Here is a 24,516-nt window from a genome sequence, read left to right as displayed (position 1 = left end):
TCCCTTGACGCTGGGCGCAGGAAAGTCAACAGACAACGAAGGTAACAGGGTCACTGAAGCTCTGCGCTGGTTTGATGACGTTTTGGTCAACTTGGTGAATTCACTGAGTGTCACTCAATGTGTGTGCACGATCCCTATTATGTGCATCTGTTTGGAAAGATCCTGTGATAATATCTTTCAATTGCCTGGGAAAGACCCACCGATGGTTCAGCATGACCCAAAAAAAAGCAACACATTTGTCATAAACAACAGAATACCTGAACATTTTGGCAAGTGAATGGTTTTTGAAATTGTATGCAAGTCATAGAGCCTTGAAAGTTAAATACTGTAAACTAGAGTGACATAGAGAATACATTGAGACATATACACTGTAGTTTACAACCTGGATCATTGATTTGAGACTAGATTACTGCACTTAGTAGTTGTTTAGTCACATTCATTACCCTTTTTTAATTCATAAACGGGACTTGGATTCTAAAATCGGACACTTAGGTTTCAAGTCTTTATCTCCTACTGGGTTTAATATGTCAAATGTGCATCACTGTCTACTGCATGATGTGACCCCCTCCCCCAGTTTCCCCAGTGCTGTTTGTACACAATCTGTAGTGACTCTTTAGTGTCTGAACAGTGTACTTAATGATGTTAATGGGGGTTTTGTGTTGTCCTTCGGGTACATGGTCTCCCTGTACACGCCTCTGTCTGTTTGAAGAGCTTGGCCGGAGTCTGTGTAGGGTTCTTTTTTATTTCACTTGTTCTTGGGAGGGGAAGGGTAAAATGTAATGCTACCGGATAATATTTAGTTACATCATCAATCATCCTAAAGTGTCTAAAATGTATTTTGTAGCTCAATAAATTACTATAAGATGGACATGAAATGTGAATGGGAGAAAATGCTATAGGCCAGTGTTTCCCAACTCGTCAGTACCCCAACAGTACATCTTTTTGTTATAGCCCCGGACAAGCACACCTGATTTCAATTCGTCAACTAATCAAGCCCTCAATTAGTGAAATTAGGTGTGCTTTTCCAGAGTTACAAAAAAAGTGTCCTGTTGAGGATACTCGTGGACACTGCTATAGGAGATACTGACTTTGGTTGTTGGACACATGCAAAGAGACAGTGGCCAGGTAAACAAAACCAATGCATGGCTTTGCTGTCTAACCTAGTTCATAGATTACTCACAGGGAAGGAAATCAATGTGTTATTTTGGAATTTGGGTGAACTATCCCTTTAAGAGCATTTACTTGCTCTTTGTTCGTCCATCCCTTTTGATTTGAATAATAATGCAGACGGGTGTCTATTAAGGCAGCTCCCCGCACCTCTCTGATTCAGAGGGGCTGGATTAAATGCGGAAGACACCTTCTCAGTTGAATGCATTCAGTTGTACAACTGACTAGGTATCCCCCTTTCCTTTTTCCTAAATTTGAGGTGTGTCACACAACGCATACTGTTGCATGATGGGAACAAAATAGCAACCTGACCTCTAACCTTACGTTACTTGATGCTCCTTCCTGTCAGATGGCATCGTCTCTGAGTATGGCATCACCTTCGAGACCCACATCGTGGACGGGTTTGGCGTATCATTCGGACGGGAGGGCGAGACCATGAGCCTGGGTGCCATGGTCATCATTTCCCCCAACCTGGCACGTTACCAGCCCGAGGTGCAGTGGTACAGAGACGGTAGGTGATGCCCCAGAGATCTAGGAACTCTTGGCGGAGGTTTAATAAGGTTACATGGACAGAGAAGATCTGATCCTAGATCAGCACACCTATTCTGAGCTAGTGGATACATATGTCCCTGGGCTATGGGATTTATTTGAGATGCTCCTTGATGAGGAAGGCCCCTGACGATGGTAGGGCAGCCATTTTAACCTGATCTCGCTCCTTTGCTTCTTTGTCTATCAGATGTTCTTCTGCAGCCCTCCAAGTGGTGTCAGATGCACTGGAGTGGAGACAAGGCCACGCTGACCCTGACACACCTGAACAAGGAGGACGAGGGGCTCTACACCCTGCGCATTACCACCAAGACTAAATATGAGACATATTCTGCTTACGTCTTTGTCAGAGGTGGGGACCTTTACCATGAGCAAAACTGAACACCACTGCTCTGTCACATTATCACTCCTCAGTCGATTACATGCCTTGTTTACTGATTCGCAAGTTTAACTGATTTGATTTTTCACAGTGTGTGTGTGTGTTTGAGTGCAGACAGTATGGCCACTCTGTTTCCATTGGCCTGTCTCATGTTCTATAGTGTGATTAACAGTTTATCGTCAACGTCACACAGACATCTCAACTGGCACCAGATAACAATGTAATCATGGTCCGCGTGTGTGTGTGTTCTTATATATACATTGGAGTTGAACCATAGCAGTCTCTGGTTAAACTTACCTCCGCATATAATGGAACTCACTCATTATGACTAGAGTAGAGTCAATCAACTCCTGTCACAATCTCTGGCCTGGTTTTGTATAACATGGGAAAAATGATGCACACTGACGCCGCCAATTTATTCATGAAGGTCCACTCTTAGCACCTTTTTTTCTATCTAGAACCATGTCCCCATAAGATAACCCTTTTTCGGTTCCATGTAGAACAGTGGAGGCTTCTGAGGGGAGGATGGCTCATAATAATGTCTGGAACGGCGCGAATGGAATTGCAAACACATGGAAACCATGTGTTTGGCGTATTTGATACTATTCCATCGATTCCGCTCCAGCCATTACCACAAGCCCATCCTCCCCAATTAAGGTGCCACCAACCTCCTGTGATGTACAACCCTTTTTACAGAGGCTTCCTACATGGAACCCAAAGGGGTTCTCCTATTGGGGACAGCCGAAGAACCCTCTTGGAACCACCCTTTTTTCTAAGAGTGTATTGACCTCTGTTGTTCCATGTTACTCATTCTCTTGCTAACAGATGAAACTTGTGCTCTGTAGAGTGGATGGAAATGGGCCTTGCTCTCTCTGTCATGGTTCAGGGTTGCTCTGTGAAGGACAGGCCATGTACAGTCGCTCTCTGTGGACACAGAGACCCCATTGCAGTCGAGAGACGGACAAGGCTAGGCTATTCTCAGTGAGCTCAGATCTGAAATGGGTTTGGCTGGGAACAGAGGTAGATGATACTGTATATGTCTCTTCTTCCAGGAGAGACAATTGCCTGCTGAGTCTCCTTTCTTGTTCTCGCTCCATCTTTTATCTGTCTCTTTCACTCTCTCTATCTTACAGACGCACACACAGTAAAATATAATACCAGGCAGTATATAGTCCTACAGTATATACAGCTAACGTAGACATATACATAGACATACAGTCCCCAGACCACATAAGTGGCTAATTTTGTTTCTCACTTTATTGAAAGCATGTGTTCTGTCTTTTTAAGCATCACCTCTCTTGTCCTCTTTAACTGAGAGGCACGCTGCTGCTATTACTGGGATGTGTTTAACTTAAAGGCTAGTAGAATTCCTGGCACTTAGCTGTGGAGCCACGTAGTTCAGCAGGCGGGGTACAGCACTATATGTCGGCACTGCATCAAAACAACAAGCCTCAATCAAAGTACTGTACACTATAGAGATCTTATAATGCACTATGGATTCAATATGTAATTCTATGCCTTATAACTCAATACAAAAAAGTCAAGGAAATGTACATCAACTGTGTTCTGTACACACTCTGGTTGTGTGTTTTGTGTTAGTCTGATAAGATATTTTACTGTGTGTGTGTGTGTGTGCGCGAGAGAGAGAGCGAGAACTATTGAGAAGGGAGGAAGAAAATACTACACCAGCACATTTGACTGGCAATGTGTATGTTCCTGTATCAGATGCCGATGCGGAGGTGGAGGGAGCCCCTGGTGCCCCACTGGATGTGACGTGTCAAGACGCCAATAAGGATTACGTCATCGTGACCTGGAAGCAGCCGGCTGTGGACGGTGGCAACTCCATCCTGGGCTACTTTGTGGACAGGTCAGTACCATCCCCCATCACTACATGCTCGTTCTGGTAGGGCCCCTAACCTTAAGGTTAGGCTCCACAATGCCACCCGGATGAGAGACCTCAAGAGTGGAGTCGAAGGGAAAAACCCTTGGCTTATCATGACACGGCTAGGAGAACGTTCCTCTCCCTTTTTAGCGCCCCTTGTACCGCCATTCACTCCAATTACAACTGCAGATAACCTAGAAGAAGAGGGACAGATGTTTTTCCTGATCATGTGACTTGACCTCTTAAAAAAATTAAAAAAACATGTGAAATGACCTCGTTATGGCTATAACAAGGGCCCAGAGTTTTTCCCGATCTTACCAATAGACCTAACTCCGGGCCTTATGAAGAAGCCTGTACCAAGTTTGTTACCGAATGTCTGATGGAATGAATTCTGTCTCTTTGCGCCCTGTGTTCAGGTGTGAGGTTGGTACCACACACTGGAGCCAGTGTAATGACACCCCCATTAAGTTTGCCCGTTTCCCCGTGACGGGGTTGGTGGAGGGGCGCTCCTACACCTTCCGCGTGCGTGCCGTCAACAAGTCTGGCATGAGTCGGCCATCCCGCACCTCTGAGGTGGTGGCAGCTATGGATCCTGCCGACCGCACGCGTATGAGAGGTATGGTGGGCACTCCGATCTGGCATCTGCCCCTCCCTGTCTGTCTGTCTTCTCTCACATTGTCTTATGGTACTGCTAAAGTCTTATGTTGTGAGTATGTAACTTTGTGATGTCTAAATGGTTTTAGTATTATGCATATCTATTCTTGTTTGTAACTATGCATCAGTAACATTCTCCTCTTCCCATGGCCTTCAGGTACCTCTGCACCCTGGACCGGCCAGATCATTGTCACTGAGGAGGAGCCTGCAGGTAGGAAGGAAATGCTTTTGCACTATTCAATGATGATCAATACTCTCATGCTGCTATAGTTCTAAAAAAAGACCTAGTGTTCTTTGATTGGAAGGATAATGAAAGCTCTAGTCTAGATCAATAGCCTGGTTGCCAGTCTGTTGCTCTTGCCAACTCCTTGTGGAATTGTCACGTTTGGCTTAACAATGACACTGGAATAGGCAAGAGCACAAACTGATCTGGGACCAGGCTTTGAGATCAAACCCCTTATACATTATTTTTCACATTACTTCCCATCAGAGGGTGTAGTCCCTGGCAGACCCAAAGAACTGGAGGTCACTGAGGCCACCAAGAACTATGTGGTTCTGAGCTGGAAACCCCCTGGAGAGCGAGGCCACGAGGGCATCATGTACTATGTGGAGAAGGTGAGGAATAAATACTGAAATCATATACCTTATCTGTAGCGTGACTCATCTGATCAACTTAACCATCACTGTAATCCATAACAACCACCATATCAAAATAATTCAATAAGTAATCATGATTCTGTTATTTTTTTTTATTTCAGAGTTTCTATCTGGAAATAGAGTATTATATACTGTGGTACTGCAGGTTTGGAGGGTTGGTTTTTGGAGGGTTGGAGCCCTACTCTTAACTTCTTTGTGTTGCATTGTGTGGTTAGTGTGTGTCTGGTACAGACAGCTGGCAGAGGGTGAACACCGAGATCCCGGTGAAGTCTCCTCGCTACGCCCTGTTTGACCTGGCTGAAGGGAAGGCCTACAGATTCCGTGTGCGCTGCTGCAACTCCGCTGGTGTGGGCGAGCCTTCAGAGGCCACCGAGGCCACCACTGTCGGGGACAAGCTGGGTGAGGGGTCACAGGTCACACTTCACACGCCACCGGCACCAACCTCCGGCCCTGCAACACGAATACCTATGGACCGAATCCTAACATTCTATACAGTACAGGAAAAGTACAGAAATGTATCCACTCACTACTGTACTGTCAGCCGCTCTGGATACGAGCGTCTGCTAAATGAATAAAATGTCAAATATACACATGTAACACAAACCATCCTGTACATCCTGCATTTAGATCAATGCATCTATACCTCAAGTTAGGATTCTGCCTAATGTGCAATCCCCTCCTTATCAGTCTACCTGGGTTCTAGCAAGCTATCAATAAACATTATAATTCTAATTTGACACGCACTCATTCAAAATGGAATCCTAATGTGCTTTCATTTGATCTTAGTTGAATAAACCTCTGCTGTCCCCAGATATCCCATCTGCCCCAGGCCATGTAGTTCCCACCAGGAACACTGACACGTCCGTGGTGGTGTCCTGGGAGGCTTCCAGGAATGCAAAGGAGCTGGTGGGATACTACATCGAGGCCAGCATCGTGGGCAGCAACACGTTTGAACCCTGCAACAACAAGCCTGTCAAAGCCACCAGGTACAATGGTCCTTCTAACTGTCCTCTCTGTTTCAATTGTTGTTTTACTGAAATGCTGACCGTAACTGAAATTTGGTTTTAAAACCGTAAATTATGTTGAGCTCAAGTTTGACAAGACAATTTCCTCACTCAAATGAAAATGTCCAAAAATGTATAAAACGAAAAAGCATGTCTTTCTCAAAGCGTTTCTGTCTCACAGGTTTGTCTGCCACGGTCTGGTGACAGGAGAGAGCTACGTGTTCAGAGTGAAGGCACTGAACGCCGCTGGGCTCAGCGAGTGTTCTCAGGAGTCTGAGGCTATCAAGGTGAAGGCTGCTATTGGTGAGTGAGACAGAGGGTGTCATGGCACACCCTCACAACAGGATAGGATGGGTAGTGTTTTTTAGGAAGACTATGACGAGCCACAGGCCTATACAAGGAACCTATTTTTGTTTATGTTTGATGAAATACTATGAAGGGATCTACAGTAAGGTATGATGTTATGGTAGGACCAGGGAAGCCTCTTAGAGATTTGATTATTGAGTCTTCTGCATATTCTTCACTGTTACTCTTTAGTTTATATGTTCATGATGAAAGAAATGCAATGTGCCCACACTGAACATGGGTTGAGCTGATGTGTTGTACCCTTCTATTTTTTTCTGTCCATCGAGACATCACATTGTCAGCTCTGTGTACCATCAGCATTAGACTCCTGTTATTTTCTATGCCCCCCCCCACCCAATGAGTCATAATCTATCCCCACCCTCCCTGCACAACCTGAGGCGTGGCCAGGGTCAGGAGTTGTAGACTTCCTCTAACTTGGGTCAGTGTGATCCAGCTCAGCGGTTGTTACAAACCAGCCCCCCTTGGTTTCTCTGTCACGCGCAATCCACCCCCTACCCAAACAACCAACCATCCCCACCCCTTACCTGTCCTGGGCACAAGATGTGTCAGCCACCACCACCCCACCTGTTGTTAAAGGTACCCCCCCACCAATCCCCCTGATTTATGCTGTGTGTGTCTGTCCATTCTACTCACTCTCATCTGGGAATACTAGCTCTGGTCCAGGGCATTAGTGCGGCTCAGTGATACAAGGCGCACTAATGCCCTGGACCAGAGCTAGGGATATATAGTAAACCTGACAGCCCTGCTCCTTTACACAGTTGTCCCATAATGTCAGTTTGCTCTGTGACTAACCAGGCTTCCAGCTGTGAGACGTCACTCAGTCATTGGCAAGCTTTGTGCCGCGCAGCAGGCTCTGTTCTCCCCACACTTAGTGACAAGGTCAATGGATTTCTCCCCACAGTCCATTACAAACAATAGCAGTTTGTAGATGGGCTTAGACCCATTTGTGGTAGTGTCTTACACAATGAAAGGTAAATAATACTCACAATTGAGGCGAGGTTAGTATTGTTAACCCCCCCAACAACAACTACTCCCCGGGTCTGACGATGTGGACGTCGATTAAGGCAGCCCCCTCACCTCTGATTCAGAGGGATTGGTTTTAAATGCGGAAGACACATTTTCGGTTGAATGTATTCCGTTGTATCCCCTTTCCTTCCTTTGTTAGTGAACTTTTCTGTCACACATGTTATCAGAATATATTAGGAAAGAATAGCTGTACCATAGATCTTACTCATAACAATTTCCAATAGTTGTCTCCCAGTACATACACTTGATCAGTTTAGGCCAATGTAGTGCATATAATGAAATCCACTGGCATATAGTGTGGCTTTTTCATGAAGGGTTGGCACAAAGACCGCACACACTCACTTTCTCCCCTCACACGCTCGTGCTTTGTCTTTTAACTCCGCAACTTGCTTCCTCACACAGATGTCACTTGTTGGCCATCTTGTCTTCATTTTTCATAGTCTGTCAGATGAAGATATTTTACTGCATTTGATTGGGTATTGGTAACATTTCTTGCTCTCTCTACCTTCTGAGTGTTCTGATTTGAGCCCGTTTGGTTGTGTGAATGGTTGTTCTTCTTTGCCCGTGTAAAATGGCTTTTCGCTTTTCTCTGCTAACTCCTCACGGTGTGTTGCCGGAGGGGGAGTTACCAACGGGTGGTAACATGGGCTGACTAACGCTGGACGGGAACGCATGAGGCTGTTCAGTAACCCCCTTACACTACGCTGAAGTTCAATGCTCAGAATGACAGTGTGCCTGTGGCCACTAGCTCAAGCTCCTCAAGGCTGCAGTAATTTAAAGCAAGGGAGGCAGTGGCCTGGTCAGAGTCAGGCCAAGACCTCCAATGAGGTTAGTGCCAGTGGCCAGGCAAACACGTAAGTCCTCTGTAGATGCTTCAGCCAAACAGGGGACAGAGAAAGAATCAGCCCAGGACAGACTCAGGTGAGAACATGTACATTTTAGTATCCAGAGTGATTTTACAGTAGTGAGTGCATACATTTTTGTACTGGTCCCCGTGGGAATCAAACCTACAACCCTGGTGTTGCAAGCACCATGCTCTACCAACTGAGCCACATGGGACTACACTCAGTCAGGCCACGCCAACCCTTATATCATCTGAAATAAAAATGTAGTCTTTTCACCTCAAGGATTTTTGTTCGTGTTTTAAACCGTTTTATTAATCTGTCTTGAAACATGAAACATTTTTATCACTTTGGTAAGAAGGTAGAAGACTATTTTGAAAAAATAATCTGCCACTGTAATATTAGTATAGTGGTCACAGTTTGAATGCATGTGGTTCTACTGTAATATTCACAGGTAAATCATTAAAACAATATCTATAGTGAAAGTATTCAACTGGTAAAATTCAGTTTTTACCCTAAGGTAAGTTTCTATAACAGCTTTCACAGGTTTAACTACACCGTCACGTGGCCGTTCAGGCGATCTACCTGCCACCTCTAGCACAGGGCTGCCTCACACACACAGAGGGGCTTTTGGTCCTCCCTCCACACCCTCAGTGTTCAGGCACTGTGCTGACCACCTCTCAACTTACTGCAGCCTGGCTGGCTCACACACACTTTGGGCTCTTTTGGCCCACCGTCACCTTGGGAGATCAGTGCACATGAACACACAGGCACTGCGACATAGCTGGAGGTAGCCTATCACAGCGTGTCTCTGAAGTGGGTCAGCCAATCACAAGACAGAAATGGACACCTATGACCTGAGACCTTTTTGGTAGTGTACTTCCAAGTCAGATTCTTCGCCATACCCCCACCCCCAAATTATGGAGAACACCATGTCCATGTGACGACTGTGTGACAGGTCAATTTATTATATGTAATATTATCCCCCCCCACGAAGACCAGCCACTGAGATCATATGTGTCCTCACAGCTCCTGTGGCTAAAATATTTTGTCCCATTCAGTCAAGGTCCCTGAAATGTGTGTCCCCAAAATTGTGTCAATGTGTTATGACAGTGTCTGGTTGAACCATAGCTTAAGGTTATGTTACAAAAAGTATCTGTGACACAAACTGTATGGCATAATAATGTTAACTGACATTTTAAAGAACTTTCAACCAACCCACTGGGCCCACACTGGTTGAATCAATGCTGTTTCATTTCAATGAAAATACGTGGAATAGCATTTGAATTGACGTCTATGCCCAGTGGAATGTTCAGAAATGTACAAGGGAATGAGTGCCCAATACTTGCTCTAAGAAAAGAGAATGTTAGCAGGTCTAAGTGATGGAAGACTAAAGCTCAACCAAGAGCATTACGCTTCCGTCTCCCATGACTTCATAGTGTCAGAGTTGACACAGCATGATGCTAACTGGAGTCCTCTGCTGTTCCAGCGTCCCCTACTCCACCCTATGGCATCAGCGTTCTGGAGTGCGTGCGGGACTCTATGGTGTTGGCCTGGAAGCAGCCCACCTTCATCGGAGGTGCTGACATCACCGGCTACTTCGTGGACTACCGTGAGGTCATCAATGGGGTGCCAGGGAAGTGGCACGAGGCCAATGTCAAAGCTGTTAGCGACCGAGCCTACCGAGTGAGTCAGCCATTTTGCTTCTTTGTGATTTCGCTACCCTCTTTAACCTGAATTTTCAGCTACCTTTTGTCATACCGGGAGAAAAGGGAGAATGATTTTTCACTGTCTGTCCAGGTGTCCGACTTGAAGGAGAACAGGAAGTACCAGTTCCAAGTGCGCGCTGCCAACATGGCAGGTGTGGGTATCCCGTCTCTGCCCAGTGAGACGTTTATCTGTGAGGAGTGGACCATTGCTGTGCCAGGTGGGTAGTGCCACTAAAATTCACTTGCAAACCTGATGAAGTATGATAATTACACTTTAACATATAACAATTAATAACACATCACAGTACAAAGATACGTGTAAAAATACATTTTTAAAAAATGAAATCATTGACTTGTATTATAATCTTTTGTGGTAATAGGACATTATTTCTGTACATTACCTTGTCTATGGTTACGTCCCAAATGGTAGCCCTATTGCCCCTGGCCAAAAGTAGTGCACTACAAAGGGAATAGGGTGCGAGTTGGGACACTAGCCTATGATATGTCCGTTTTCTTCAACTCTGAAACGAATTACCCCTAATTCCCCACAGGACCTCCCCATGATCTGCAGGTGACAGAAGTGCGCGCCAACACTCTGGTGTTGCTCTTTAAGCCACCAGTGTACCAGGGCCGTGACCCAGTCAACGGATTCTACGTTGACATTAAGGAGGCTGATGCTGAGGAGGAGGCCTGGAGAGGAGTCAATGAGAAGGCTATCTCCACCAACTACATGAAGGTCAGGACCCTATCCCCTCCAATCACTCCAATCACTAAAGTTTCCCCTGTAACAGATTTCAGCTTCCCCATCCCCCAATACTAACCTTAACCATTAGTGTTGAAAATGCTAAATTGACCCAGGATCAGCGTCTAAGGGCAACTACACTATTTCTATCCACTTAGTCAGTCATACCATTGAGCATTCTAATTAAACATTTGAATCCAGATTGTGTGATGCAATATGGTGACATAGTCGACATGTAAATAGGATGTGATTGGTGGAGGTGTTTGTCAGTTAGAGGGTGCGTGTAAAGGGATTTTCAACACTACTGCTTTTCTATGTGAGAAAGTTTGTATCAGTTTGTATGTGACTAACATGTCTATAATGTGACTCTTTCATAAACAGATTAAGATTCTAAAGGAGGGGGAGACCTATGTGTTCCGTGTGCGTGCTCAGAATAAGGCAGGTGTCGGCAAGGCCTCTGAGCCCACAGAACCAGTCCTGGCTGAAACCAAACCAGGTAGGACCATTTTAAAGACCCCTCAACAGAGCAGGTGGGAGAGAGGGATGGACAGAGAATGACATTGATATACCAGTAAAGTCAGACCTTTATGTCATCCTGCACCTTTGCATATTTGTGTCTATTGAGTCTCCAGCCATATTTGACTCTTGTTGTGTTCTCTCTCTCTCAGGCACTACGGAGATTGTTGTGGACATTGATGATGATGGCGTGATCTCCATGAACTTTGCCTGCTCAAACCTGACTCCAGACTCCAAATTCGTGTGGTCCAAGAACTACAAAGAGATCACTGACGAAACCCGCATTACTGTGGCAACCAGTGGGGAGAAGTGTGTGTGTGTGTGTGTGCGTGAAAGAATATAAGGTTTGCTAACGTTTCTACAGTAGCCTGTGTTAATTGTATCCCCTCAGGTCCAAGGCCATCTTTAACATGCCTGCTGAGGATGACATCGGCATTTACTCTTGTGCCGTCACCAATGGCGAATCCTCCAGCTACACCCTCTCAGCGGAGGGTGAGTCCCACTGTGTGTCCGTGGTACTGTAACACTGTCCACGTTATCACTTTGGAAGCTAACTTAGCAGGCAAAGAGGTTAGCAGAGCTCCATTTGCTTCTGGTTTCATTTCTAATCTCTGATTAATCTTTGTCCTTTTTTTTTGTTGACAGAGTTGAAAAAACTGCTGGAGATCAGCCATGACCACAAATTCCCCAGTAAGTAACATATTATTACCGACGTTTTCAAAAATGTTTCCCGTTGTTCATTATTACATGTTCCTCCGTCCCTGCTCTCACGTACTGTTGCACTTTCCTTCTTCCCCCCCCTCCCCCCCTCCAGTTATTCCCTTGAAGACCGAGCTGGCTGTGGAGCTGCAGGAGAAGGGCAGAGTTCGCTTCTGGCTGCAGGCTGAGAAGATCTCTGCTAATGGCAAAATAGAATATGTGTTTAACGACAACACTCTCTCCCAGGGAGAGGTAAGTAGGCACGCTTTGGGACTGAAATGAAAAAATACTCTCCGACGTGTCTAAAAGGGGTCTTCTTGACCTCAGACATCTTGGATGAATAAATAAATAGAGTTTAAAAAACTACTGTAATTGATGTTGTTCAGGTAAAGTATATTAGACTACTGAATATGCTCTGTCTGTGGCCTTTTTTATTTTCAGAAATACAAGATGAACTTTAACAAGGACACAGGTGTGATTGAGATGATCATGGAGTCTCTGCTCCAAGGGGACGAGGGAACCTTCACCTTCCAGCTGCAGGACGGAAAAGCCACAAACCAGTCCAGCCTGGTGCTGATTGGAGAAGGTAGGATTAACTCCGGCTGTCCTTTTCGCCTCCTCCAATCACCTTCCATCATTCTCACTCTCGCCTGAGTGCCAGTTTGTGCTATCATGCCAACTCCTTGTCACGGCTTGACAAGTACAGCAATGGAGTAGGCAATAGCACAGACAGATCTGGGACCAGGCTATCACCCCTCTGTTATAAAGAAAAAAATAAGCCCCACTATGGATCAGAAGTTAGATCTTAACATACTCCACTAGGGGGCAGTAAAAGATTACTATGAATGAACTACATACAAATGAATGAAAAATGTATTTGTTTAAATAATATCCACATCAATGTACGAAACACATCATAGTAACTATATTACAAGAAAGATTAATATGATTTGTAGATACAGTTTTGTTTCCTTTCCCCAGTGTTCAAAGGACTGCAGAAGGAGTCTGAGTTCATGTGCAAAGAGTGGCACAGAAAGCAAGGTATGGGATTTTTTTTTAAATTAAGAAAATAGAATAGCGGTATGTTATGACACAAAATTGTAGACTACTGAATAGTTCCTGTTTTGTTTTTGTTTTTTGCAGGCCCTCATTTTGTTGAGTACTTGAGTTATGAAGTGACCCCAGAATGCTGCGTTTTCCTGAAGTGCAAGGTAGGAAAAGAACACACAAAGTGAAGTATGGGTTTTATGAAAATAGACCAGCTCAGCTCTCAACTTTCCAGATGAGATGGTATTACCAGGGTGCAGCCGGGCAACATCTGGACAACAACCTGAACATTATAGGTGTCTTTCGCCTCCCGCAGGTTGGAAACATAAAGAAGGAGACGGTTGCATTGTGGTACAAGGATGGGCGTGAGGTCAAGGGAGACGGGAATCTCACCTTCACAGAGGGAGTTCTCAACCTGGAGATTGCTCAGGTGAGAGGATTTCTAATGTTTCTTCCACCTCCTACATGAGAAAGTACAGGGACTGTAAGACCATACTGCACAACACCTGTCTTTACAGCTTAGAGAGTATTGTTTTGCAGATTTCTGTATACTATTTGAATGGCTCTTGTGTACATTAAAGGCTAGATAAAGGTTGGAAAATATCATATTTCAATGATTATACGGCACATGTATTAACATACTACGTATTGAATATTTTAGTGATGTTATACAAACATTATGTGTTGTTCATTTGCATACTGTATGTAACTATGAAACTGTATCATTGCACGTCTATGTTCATATATCATAAATACTGTACATGTTCCTCACACGTCATGGATACCATCTTCTGGCTACAAGATTCATTGGTGATAAGTTGAGCATCAGGTGGTCTAAAGAGGTTGAAGTTTACTATATTAAAGAAGTTTATTTGACAGTAATCTTTAAAAAAAAAAATGTCTTTAAACAATAGCCAAATATGTCACTCTTAACTGAATTTCTCAACATTTCTCACATTTCCAGTCCCAGCATCTAACCCAACCCCCCACCCTATGAGGTGCTAGCTATGTGTTCTATGGAGAATAATGCATGACATGGAAGGTGAACGTATACCACACTATAATGTAACCCATTTGCTGCTAGAAATGTGTTCCAACGTCCACTGAAGTAGCTAGCAAATGTACTAGGTAGCTACAGTAGTTGCCTTTGTAACCAAACAAACAGACTTGTTAGTTTGGCTAACCAAATCATCAGTCCTTGCTGTAGAGGGGTTGGCTGACGGTCACAAAAATGATCCGTGCCTGCACATCAATGAGCCATGTGGCGTTATGATTCTGAACTGTCAGATAAGCTAGCAACAATGACAAGAAGTTGTCATGTGGGGAATCGTATGTGGCTCGTTTCAGCTCGTTGTAGCTTGTTATTGCTACCATGTCTTGTTTTGACTCATGTCATGTTTATGCTAATAATATGGAAAAGATTCACTACTGTAGCTAGTTAAACAACAAACACAACAATGTATTTGAGACCACAAGTGCAAATGTATTTATGTTTTCAATAAACGTTTGGAGACTAAATATAGTTTACATGAAAACAATCTAAGCCAACCCAGTCGGTTTTGTTGCTAAACAACCAACCCGTCTATTATGAAAATTTAATTTAACAATTATTGATCCTAACATCTTCAGAAATCGGTGATTCTGACAGCTTTTGGGGCACATTCTTGCCACGCTTCTGTAAATAATTTAACATCCTTATACAGTACCAGTCAAAAGTTTGGACACACCTACTCATTCTAGGGTTTTTTTCTTAATTTTTACTATTTTCTACATTGTAGAATAATAGCGAAGACATCAAAACTGAAATAACACATATGGAATCATGTATCCCAAAAAATCTAAATATATTTGACATTCTTCAAAGTAGCCACCCTGATGACACATCACACCACCTCCTCCATGCTTCACGGTGGGAACCACACATGCGGAGATAATCCGTTCACCTATTCTGCGTCTCACAAAGACACTGCGGTTGGAACCAAAAATCTCAAATTTGGACTCATCAGACTAAAGGACAGATTTCCGCCGGTCTAATGTCCATTGCTCGTGTTTCTTGGCCCGAGCAAGACTCTTCTTATTATTGGTGTCCTTTAGTAGTGGTTTCCTTACAGCAAATCGACCATGAATGACAAGAGTGCAAAGCTGTCATCAAAGCAAAGGGTGGCTACTTATATTTTGATTTGTTTAACACTTTTTTTGTTACTATATGATTCCATATGTGTTATTTCATAGTTTTGATGTTTTCACTTGTATTATTATTTTACAATGTAAAAATAAAGAAAAACCCTGGAATGAGTATGTGTTCTGAAATGTTTTGACTGTGTGTGCTTCTAAAAGCCAATGAGGAGATTGGAGAGGCAAGACTTGCACTGGTTCAGCGTCACAAATAGAACTGACTTCTATTTTAGCGCTTGGCAACACAGACGCTCATTGGCGGGCGCGAGCAGTGTGGGTGCAATGATTGAAAAACACGTATGTGTACATTTATTTTGCAACGCTCGTGCACACAAAAGCAGCAAGGACTTTTCACAAAACTGCATTCAGCAAATGACGGAATAGCGAGAGATGGCTATGTACTGTCCCACAAAATTGCTAAACATATCAAACCATTCGCTGAGGGCGAATTCATTAAAGAATGTTTAATTGACTCGGTAACAATACTTTGCCCCGACAAGAAAGAGCTGTTTGGAAATGTTTCCCTGTCAAGTTGAACAGTGACACGCGGCGTGTGTTGAGGACATCGTCACTGAGAATATGGAACAACAGTTTTAAGACAAGATTCCGCCTTTGGCCCTGGATGAGAGCAGTGATGCACGTGACATGGCACAGTTGTTGATATTTTTACGAGGCAAAACCCCAGACTTTGAGATTACAGAGGAGCTTGCTTCAGTGCAGTCAATGAAGAGCACAACCTCGGGGAAAGATTTATTGGGGGAGTTTCATATAAGTGTGTGGTAATGCCGGGACTGCGTTTTGAGTGTGACCACTGACGGGTGACCGAACTTGACAGGAAAAAAAACGTTGGCCTTTTTGAAAAGGATGCAAGATCAATTAGCTGAGCTGACCCAGATCAGAAAAGTATTTTCCTGCATTGCATTACTCATCAGGAGGTGCTCTGTAAATGTGTTCTGAAAACGAGCCATGTTGTGGATGCAGTCACTAAAGTGGCTAATTCTTTAAACCACAGGCAGTTAGTCTCTCTGTTTGAAGAGACAGTCGGGTCCTGCAGATCTTCCCTACCACAGAAACGTGAGATGACTGAGTTTGGGGAAGGTGCTTAAGAGGGTGTAGGAGTTTGGCAAATGAAAGGAAAATATGTGGATTTCCCTCAACTGCAAGATAAAGAATGGCTGATTTTGCCTTCATGGCCCTCGTGAATAAACTCCAATTCCAAACTACAAGGGAAGGGACTTTTTTCACTTCAGATGTACAGCCTTATCAAAGCCTTCAAGGGAAAATGACTCCTACTGACCTATCAGGTAGAAGCCAACAATCTCACCCACCTTCCGACTACTAGTCTGTTCCCTATCAGATGACCAGCGGAAGAAGTATACATCGCTGATGCGTGCTTTGAAAGTTGAGTTTTCTCGTCGTTTTGAGGATTTCGAAGTGTTGGAAAATGACATGCTGTTGGTTTCCTCTCCTTCCACCTTCAATGTGGATAACGCTCCCACTGACCTGCAACTTGAGCTGATCGTTCTTCAGTCTGATTGCAGTGATTGTTTTGAATAGTTCTCCAATGTCACTGACGAGGTTCTATGCATCTCTCGATGAGCAAAACTTTCCAAAGATTATGAGTCATGCTCAGGAGATGTTTGCACCAACCTATGTATATGAACAGACATTTTCTGTGAGGAACTATAACAGGTCAAGGCACAGATCATCTCTTACTGACTCACCTCTCAGCAATCCTGCGCATAGCGACGTCAGAAACTATACCTGACTTCACTGCTCTAGTCAATGCCCATCAGACTTCATTCCTCACACTGATTGGGTTGTTTTAAATGTAATGTTGCTCTCCCTTTCTTGTGTTTTTGTGTATACCCGTTAACAAGAGTTCTGTCCGTGGTGTTGAATGCACAGTGTACTTTTACCTAAGTGTAGTTCATTGCATGTTTTAATAATGAAACTTCCTATCAAAAGGAGAACATGGATGTGGTTTATTTCTGCATGTTAAAAAAGTTAAATAAGTACTATATCTGGATATGATTTACAGTAGATATATCTGTCAACACAGTCATGCACATTATGTATAATCATGTAATATGATTCTGGCCCGTTATGGCAAACATATGGCCCTCCGTGGAAAATAATTGCCCAGCCCTGCCAAAAGTGGTCATTCTGCCATCTTCTTGTTTTTTGTTTGTTTTGAGAATGCTTTTTTGCTTTCGCATCCTATAAATGTGTCCTGCAGCACCCATAGCAGGGGAGAAAAGCTTGCCTTTTCGCTTGAGATTTTCATTTTCTTAATTTACAAAATGGTGGCTGTGCATTTTAGATGTGTGTCTCAAACCTAGCCTTCTCTTATAGATCTCAAAGAAGGATGCCGGTGTCTATGAGATTGTTATGAAGGATGACAGAGGGAAGGACACTTCTACGTTGAATCTGACAGAACAAGGTGACTAAACCCTCAAAGCCATACCTCATTGTCTGTACAGTAACGCCACAAGTCTGTCATTTTTACAAAGTTATATTATGGTCACATTTCTGTTCTCCAGGTTTCAGAGACTTGATGAATGAAATGTTCAGTCATATCGGTAAGAACATGTGTCACTGTCGTAGTAAACGCATCATCTTAATTTTTACTTGTGTTCAAAACATCCCTAAAGTGCCCCTCTGTAAAGTTGTGCTGTGTAAAGTCTTTAATGTTGCACTTTGTAACTTCTCTATAATGTTGCACTGTGTAACGTCTCTGTAACCTCCGCTAGCCAACTCCTCCACCGCACTGAAGATCCAGAGCACAGAGGAGGGCATCAGATTGTACTCCTTTGTCAGCTACTACAACGAAGCGCTCCAGGTCACCTGGCACCACAAGTGTGTACTCTCCTTACTTCTCTGTGTTTGTCTGTCAATGGAGGCTGGTGGGAGGAGCTATAGGACGACGGCCACATTTTAATGGCTGGAATGGATGAATTTAAACGGAGTCCAACGTGGTTCCCATGTGTTTGATTCTGTTCCATTAATTCCATTCCAGCCATTACAATGAGCCTGACCTCCTATAGCTCAACCCACCATCCTCTGGTGTGTGTGTGTGTGTGTGTGTGTGTGTGTGTGTGTGTGTGTGCGTGTAGTACAGAAAGACTTACGACTTAGCCTGAAGTGTCCCCACTTGCACTGCCAAATAGCTAGCTTTTCGGTGGCGCCGACTTGGTAAGACACTTTGGGATGTCGTTCACGTGTGCTAGCAAGGCAGAGGTCCTGGGTTTCAAGCCTCTGTGTGAGGTGAATCAGGAGGAAACGGTACTTGCTAAGCAAGCAGCGTGATGTCAGTTACAGATGGTGCCGTGACCCGGATTTGCAGTTGTGCTCAGCTCAACACTGAGGCCGCTGTGTTGTAAGTTTGGGGGGTGAATGTAGTGCATGGAGATGTTTTGAAACATGCTCCTCAGCCTGAAGTGTCCCTACTAGCACTGCAGAATAGCTAGCTTTTCGGTGGTGCTGACCGCTAAGACGCTTCGGGAGAGCGGTCATGTGTGCAAGCAAGGCAGCGGTCCTGGGTTTGAGCCTCGGTGTGAGCCGAAATCAGGAGGAAGCAGCACTCGCTAAGCAAACGGTGTGAAGTCCGTTACGCGCGTGGTGTCTGCATTTGTGAGTATATTTGCAAGTAAAGTGTCTGATGCAGCCTATATGTGTGTAAGTCAGTGACCTGTTTTCCTCTCTCGTAGGGATTCAGCGATAGCCTTCACAGACCGCATTAAGAGTGGTGTGGTAGGAGAGCAGCTGTGGCTACAGATCATAGAACCCACAGAGAAAGACAAGGGCAAATATGCCATTGAGTTCCACGATGGAAAGGGCGGTCTGAAGAGGACTGTGGAGTTGGCCGGCCAGGGTGAGACTACATCTGCTTCCCAAATCTCACCCTATATTCCCTATATAGGTGCTCTAATTTTCACAAGGGCCCATAAGGCTGTGGTCAAAAGTAGTGCACTATGTTGGGAAAAGGGTGCCATTTGGGATGCGGCCTACATCTAGGTTTGAATTAGGCAGCTTCCCACCACACCAATGCTTTGATAGGCTTATTAAGCATCTTTTTTTTTATTGCAGCATTTGATGACGCATATGCTGAGTTCCAGAGGCTCAAGTAAGTGACCTAAAAATGTGTGGATTTTTGTACATCAACAACAAAAACACATTGTGTAAGCCTATCTACGTGTTGTGAACGTGTCAGTAAGTGCTGTCCTTCTTTTCATGTCATTGCTATTTTTGGTGTTCCTCCCTGTTTGCCCAGCCACTCTCTCTCTCTTTGCATGTACTGTTTAAATAGCAGGTAGTCTCTGATAGGACTTGAGGAAGGGAAGTGGGTAGACAGATGAAGTCTTTGCTTAGACACGCTTCCTGGCTCCAAACACATTCTCTGCATTCGTTTCTCTTATCTTTGTTCTTCAATTTGTTCTGTCTCTTCCACTGTCAGAGCGGCCGCTATTGCAGAGAGAAGTAAGTTCTCACTCTCTCTGTCTCATAAGCACACACCTCAACTTTTAAAAACGTTATTATAAGATGGGGATGAGAGGACTGCTCACTGTATTTTAGTGGGTACTGATATTTTCAAACTGATCTGAGCTCAGTGGCCTAATTTTGGTGCTCCTTTTTTCAGATCGTGCTCGTGTGGCGGGAGGCCTGCCTGATGTTGTCACCATACAGGAGCTCAAGGTAACCGTGTCTGGATGGATCTGTATCTGTCTATGCATGTCCACAGTCCCAAACTGGCCATGCAGGCTTGATAGTGTATGACACTACTATGGTTGCATCTGAAATGGTACCTGTAATAGGGATTTTCAAAGTGAATAAAAGAGCAGAACAATCACAGATGGCCAATCTGGTTGAATACAAGTTGCAACAGGGAGGCACCTCCAGAACAGAAGCAGAGAAAATGTCTAGAGTGCCCTCTCTGAGAAGGCCCTTTTATATATTAATCACACAGCACCGAATGTTCTGTAAACACCAGCCTGTCAGGCTTGTAGGAAATCATAACATCAGCTAATACAGAATCACACAGTGTCACAGATACATTATCAGTGTGTCCTTGAATCTAGTCTGGTGTCAAACTTTTTAACATAACTTTCAACACTGGCAGACATTTGATACTGGCAGTTAAACAGGTCAATACTTAGTAACAACAGATAATTATAGACTAACGGGTGCAAACAGAGGTGTAAAGTAACGAATTATAACTCCTGTCGTTACTGTAATTGAATAGCATTTGTCTTGATGAAACTACGCTGGCGAGTAAATAATCTACCCTCTATTCTATTGACGAATGTACAATCACTGGAGAACAAATGGGACGAGCTCCGTTCGAGGCTATCCTAACAATGTGAACAGAAGAACTGTAATATCCTGTGTTTCTCTGATATTTGGTGAACAAAAACATGGATAATATTCTAGCTGGTTATTCTATGCATTGGCAGGGCAGAATGGCAGTAAGCTCAAGGGGAGTGGTGTGGGTCGCTTTGTTAACAACAGCTGGTGCACAATATTTAATATTAAGGAAGTCTCAAGGTTCTGGTCTCCTGAGATAGAATGCCTCATGATAAGCTGTAGACCATACTATTTACTAAGAGTTTTCATCCATATTTTTCGAAGCTGTCCAACACAAACCGATGCTGGCATTAAGACCGCACTCAACGAGCTGTATATAAGCAAACAAGAAAATGCTAATCCAGAGGCGGCACTCCTAGTGGCCGGTGATTTTAATGCAGGAAAACTGAAATCTGTCAACTAATTTCTACTGGCATGTCACCTGAGCAACTAGAGGTGGAAAAAAAACAAATTTACTCCAGACACACATACAAAGCTCTCCCTCGTCCTCCATATGGTAAATCTGACCATAATTCTATCCTCATGATTCCTGCATACAAGCAAAAACTCAAACAGGAAGTACCAGTGATGCACTCAATACGGATGTGGTCCGATGAAGCGGATGCTAAGCTACAGGACTTTCACTAGCAAAGACTGGTATATGTTCCGTGACTCATCCGATGGCATTGAGGAGTTTACCATATTAATAAGTGCATCGACGACATTGTCCCGACGGCATACATTCCCCAACCAAAAGCCATGGATTACAGGCAACATCCGCACTGAGCTAAAGGCTAGAGCTGCCTCTTTCAAGGAGAACCCTCCTACGAACCATCAAACATCAATACAGGACTAAGATTGAATCCTACTACACTGGCTCTTACGCTCGTCAGATGTGGCAGAGCATGCAAACTATCATTACAAAGGGAAAAACTAGCTGCGAGTTGCTCAGTGACACAAGCCTACCAGATGAGCGGAATATCTTCTATGCTCGCTTCGAGGCAAGCAACACCCAACCATACATGAGAACACCAGCTGTTCCGAACGACTGTATGATCACTCTTGCCCAAGTAACCCGCCTAGATGACTAATGCACCGTAGCACTCATGTCGGTAGCCATGAAATGCTTTGTAAGGCCGGTCATGGCTAACATCAACACCATCATCCCGGAAACCCTAGACCCACTCCAATTCGCATACGGCAGATTTTTAATGGAATATCTACGTAGGCGTACAGATGCCCATTATCAGCAACCATCAGTCCTGTGTTCCAATGGCACGTTGAGTTAGCTAATCCAAGTTTATCATTTTTAAAGGCAAATTGATCATTAGAAAACCCTTTTGCAATTATGTTAGCACAGCTGAAAACTGTTGTGCTGATGAAGGTAGCAATACAACCGGCCTTCTTTAGACTAGTTGAGTATCTGGAGCATCAGCATTTGTGGGTTCGATTACAGGCTCAAAATGTCCAGAAACAAAGTGAAGGCTATTCCATGCGAGAAATTGCCAAGAAACTGAAGATCTCATACAACGCTGGGTACTACTCCCTTCACAGGACCACGCAAAACGTCTCTAACCAGAATAGAAGAGGAGTGGGAGGCCCCGATGCACAACTGAGCAAGAGGACAAGTACATTAGTGTCTAATTTGAGAAACAGATGTCTCACAAGTCCTCAACTGAGAGAAAAGAGCCATATCTCAGACTGGCCAATAGAAATAAAATATGAAGATGGGCAAAAGAACACCAGTATATTTTTGACAAATCATTTTTTTGTTTTTGTTTACATGCACGTGCCTTTTTATTAGTTTTTTATTATTAACTTTTTGATTAAAATGTTAACTCCTGTTTCCATTCCCCAAGGGAATGCATCTCCCCGCACATACAATCATGTTTATTACATATCAAATACATATCAAATACAGGAAAAGGAGAACTAAAAAAATGTCCCATTACAGTACCCTAGTATTCACTACATTTGATCAGAGCTCTTGTCAAAAGTAGTGCACTATAGAGGGAATAGGGTGCCATTTCAGATATACCCTACTGTATATGTATGTGATCCCGTCTCTCTCTCCCACCAGGCCCTGAACCTGACCTGTAACATTTCAGGCGACCCCGTGCCTGAGGTCGTCTGGCTGAAGAACGAGAGGGAGATAGTGTCGGACGACCACTACATCATGAAGTTCGAGTCGGGCAAGTACGCCAGCTTCACCATCACCACGGTGAACACGACAGACTCGGGAAAGTACAGCATCCTGGTGAAGAACAAGTACGGCACAGAGAGCGCAGACTTCACCATAAGTGTCTTCAGCCCCGACAGCAAGAAATAAGGGAGAAAGAAAGAAGGCCGGCAAGAATTAAGGGAGACTTCAATCTTTGCGTAAATATCATGTATAAATAACAGATTGAGTCCTGAGCATTGGTTTGAGATGGTTTTTATGGTACTATACAAAGTATTTAACTCCAGTTTGAAAAGGTGTATTGTTTTACTCTGAGCATGAAATGTCCAAAGGTTCAGAGAGAAATCAGAGAAGAGCTGTTTCAGCATTTTCTTTCAGAATTACAAAAAATATATATATACTATACTAACGGTCCAATCGTCCTTTATCTTGACACAACTATGTGTTTAGTTATACATTCATATCATTTTCCCCATGTATTATAATTAAGGCTGTCAATCAGCTAACTCGAGTTAATGTTTTGTCATTTAAGTGCACACATTTCTTTTTCACAACTAATAGCATTGTCTGAAAGCGTTCAAAATACACTGAAAACATCCCAAATACATCACCTATTCAGCTAAAAACAATGCGATGTCAAAACAAGTTGACATTTAGGTTAAAGAAAGTGTGCTTAATTCATCTACTTTATTTTGAATACTGTTACTTTGGACAAAATCAAAGACAAAATCGTAAAATACAGCTCAATTTGAGCAAATTCAGAATTTGTGATTAATCACAGCAAATCCTGGAATTAACTCGATTACATTTTTTCGTCATTTGACAGTCCTAATTACAATATCCCACTAGGCACACACTGGTTGAATTAATGTTTCCACACCATTTCAATGAAATTAAGATGAACCAACATGGAAAAGACATTAAATTGACGTCTGTGCCCAGGGGGATGTTGCTATAGCTAAAAAAAATATGAATTTAAGTACTTAAAAGGCACGTAGACAGTTTGTGTGAATTCAAATTACTCAGTAGTTATTACATCACTCCTCCTGTCACTGTAGTGATTTACTCCACCTCTTTGAATTATGACACCACGCCTTCTGATTATGACATCACTTCCCCTGACACGTAGTAGTGATTATGAATTAACTTCCTCTGTCCCATCTCACGAGAAGGGCTAATAAAATGGAGCATGTATTTCCTCACCACCTCTGTTTTCACTGCGTTGTTCCCTCTCTATGGCACCCACTCTTCATTCTCCGTTCTCTACCTCCACTCTTCACACTCTTCTTCAGTCTCCTTTTCACCAATGCACTCCTGGTCCCTTGTCTGATATTGTCTGTTGGTCATCGAGTCTCCGAAGGCCAAGAAGGCATCTATCAGGAACATACACAAACACTTCTCTTCTTACACCAGGGATTCAAACTCCGCTCATTGAGGACTGCACTCCTGCTGCTTTGTCTCATTTACACCTGGGCAATCGGGTGTATTGATACTGCAGATGTGTGGCCCTTGACGACTTGAGGAGTTGACAACCAAGCTGCTTTATACCATATACTTTGTCTCGCAATACAATCAGCTAACTG

At 43.6% G+C, this 24,516-nt stretch overlaps 1 protein-coding gene across 1 annotated transcript in view; it reads left to right on the top strand.

Annotated features, from left to right (window-relative positions):
- The window catches only part of LOC115105169 (M-protein, striated muscle-like), a 41,432-nt gene extending 17,294 nt beyond the window's left edge, over positions 1-24,138 (top strand). The window contains exons 9-37 of the mRNA XM_029626857.2: positions 1,517-1,678; positions 1,904-2,065; positions 3,818-3,959; positions 4,391-4,590; positions 4,786-4,839; positions 5,119-5,243; positions 5,501-5,684; positions 6,097-6,271; positions 6,471-6,592; positions 10,013-10,209; positions 10,324-10,450; positions 10,784-10,968; positions 11,356-11,470; positions 11,643-11,799; positions 11,882-11,982; positions 12,136-12,180; positions 12,305-12,441; positions 12,631-12,775; positions 13,171-13,230; positions 13,333-13,400; positions 13,553-13,666; positions 17,767-17,854; positions 17,955-17,993; positions 18,165-18,270; positions 19,122-19,285; positions 19,501-19,537; positions 19,868-19,890; positions 20,051-20,106; positions 22,835-24,138. Of these exons, the coding sequence (XP_029482717.2) occupies positions 1,517-1,678; positions 1,904-2,065; positions 3,818-3,959; positions 4,391-4,590; positions 4,786-4,839; positions 5,119-5,243; positions 5,501-5,684; positions 6,097-6,271; positions 6,471-6,592; positions 10,013-10,209; positions 10,324-10,450; positions 10,784-10,968; positions 11,356-11,470; positions 11,643-11,799; positions 11,882-11,982; positions 12,136-12,180; positions 12,305-12,441; positions 12,631-12,775; positions 13,171-13,230; positions 13,333-13,400; positions 13,553-13,666; positions 17,767-17,854; positions 17,955-17,993; positions 18,165-18,270; positions 19,122-19,285; positions 19,501-19,537; positions 19,868-19,890; positions 20,051-20,106; positions 22,835-23,083 (3,539 nt within the window). The 3' untranslated portion in view covers positions 23,084-24,138. The remainder of the gene's footprint in view (positions 1-1,516; positions 1,679-1,903; positions 2,066-3,817; positions 3,960-4,390; positions 4,591-4,785; positions 4,840-5,118; positions 5,244-5,500; positions 5,685-6,096; positions 6,272-6,470; positions 6,593-10,012; positions 10,210-10,323; positions 10,451-10,783; positions 10,969-11,355; positions 11,471-11,642; positions 11,800-11,881; positions 11,983-12,135; positions 12,181-12,304; positions 12,442-12,630; positions 12,776-13,170; positions 13,231-13,332; positions 13,401-13,552; positions 13,667-17,766; positions 17,855-17,954; positions 17,994-18,164; positions 18,271-19,121; positions 19,286-19,500; positions 19,538-19,867; positions 19,891-20,050; positions 20,107-22,834) is intronic.
- The last annotated feature ends 378 nt before the right edge of the window (positions 24,139-24,516 follow it).

This window comes from Oncorhynchus nerka, linkage group LG22 (assembly GCF_034236695.1).
Source record: "Oncorhynchus nerka isolate Pitt River linkage group LG22, Oner_Uvic_2.0, whole genome shotgun sequence".
Taxonomy (NCBI): domain Eukaryota; kingdom Metazoa; phylum Chordata; class Actinopteri; order Salmoniformes; family Salmonidae; genus Oncorhynchus; species Oncorhynchus nerka.
The sequence above is the reverse complement of the archived record's forward strand: the minus strand, read 5'-3'. Positions and strand labels throughout refer to the sequence as shown.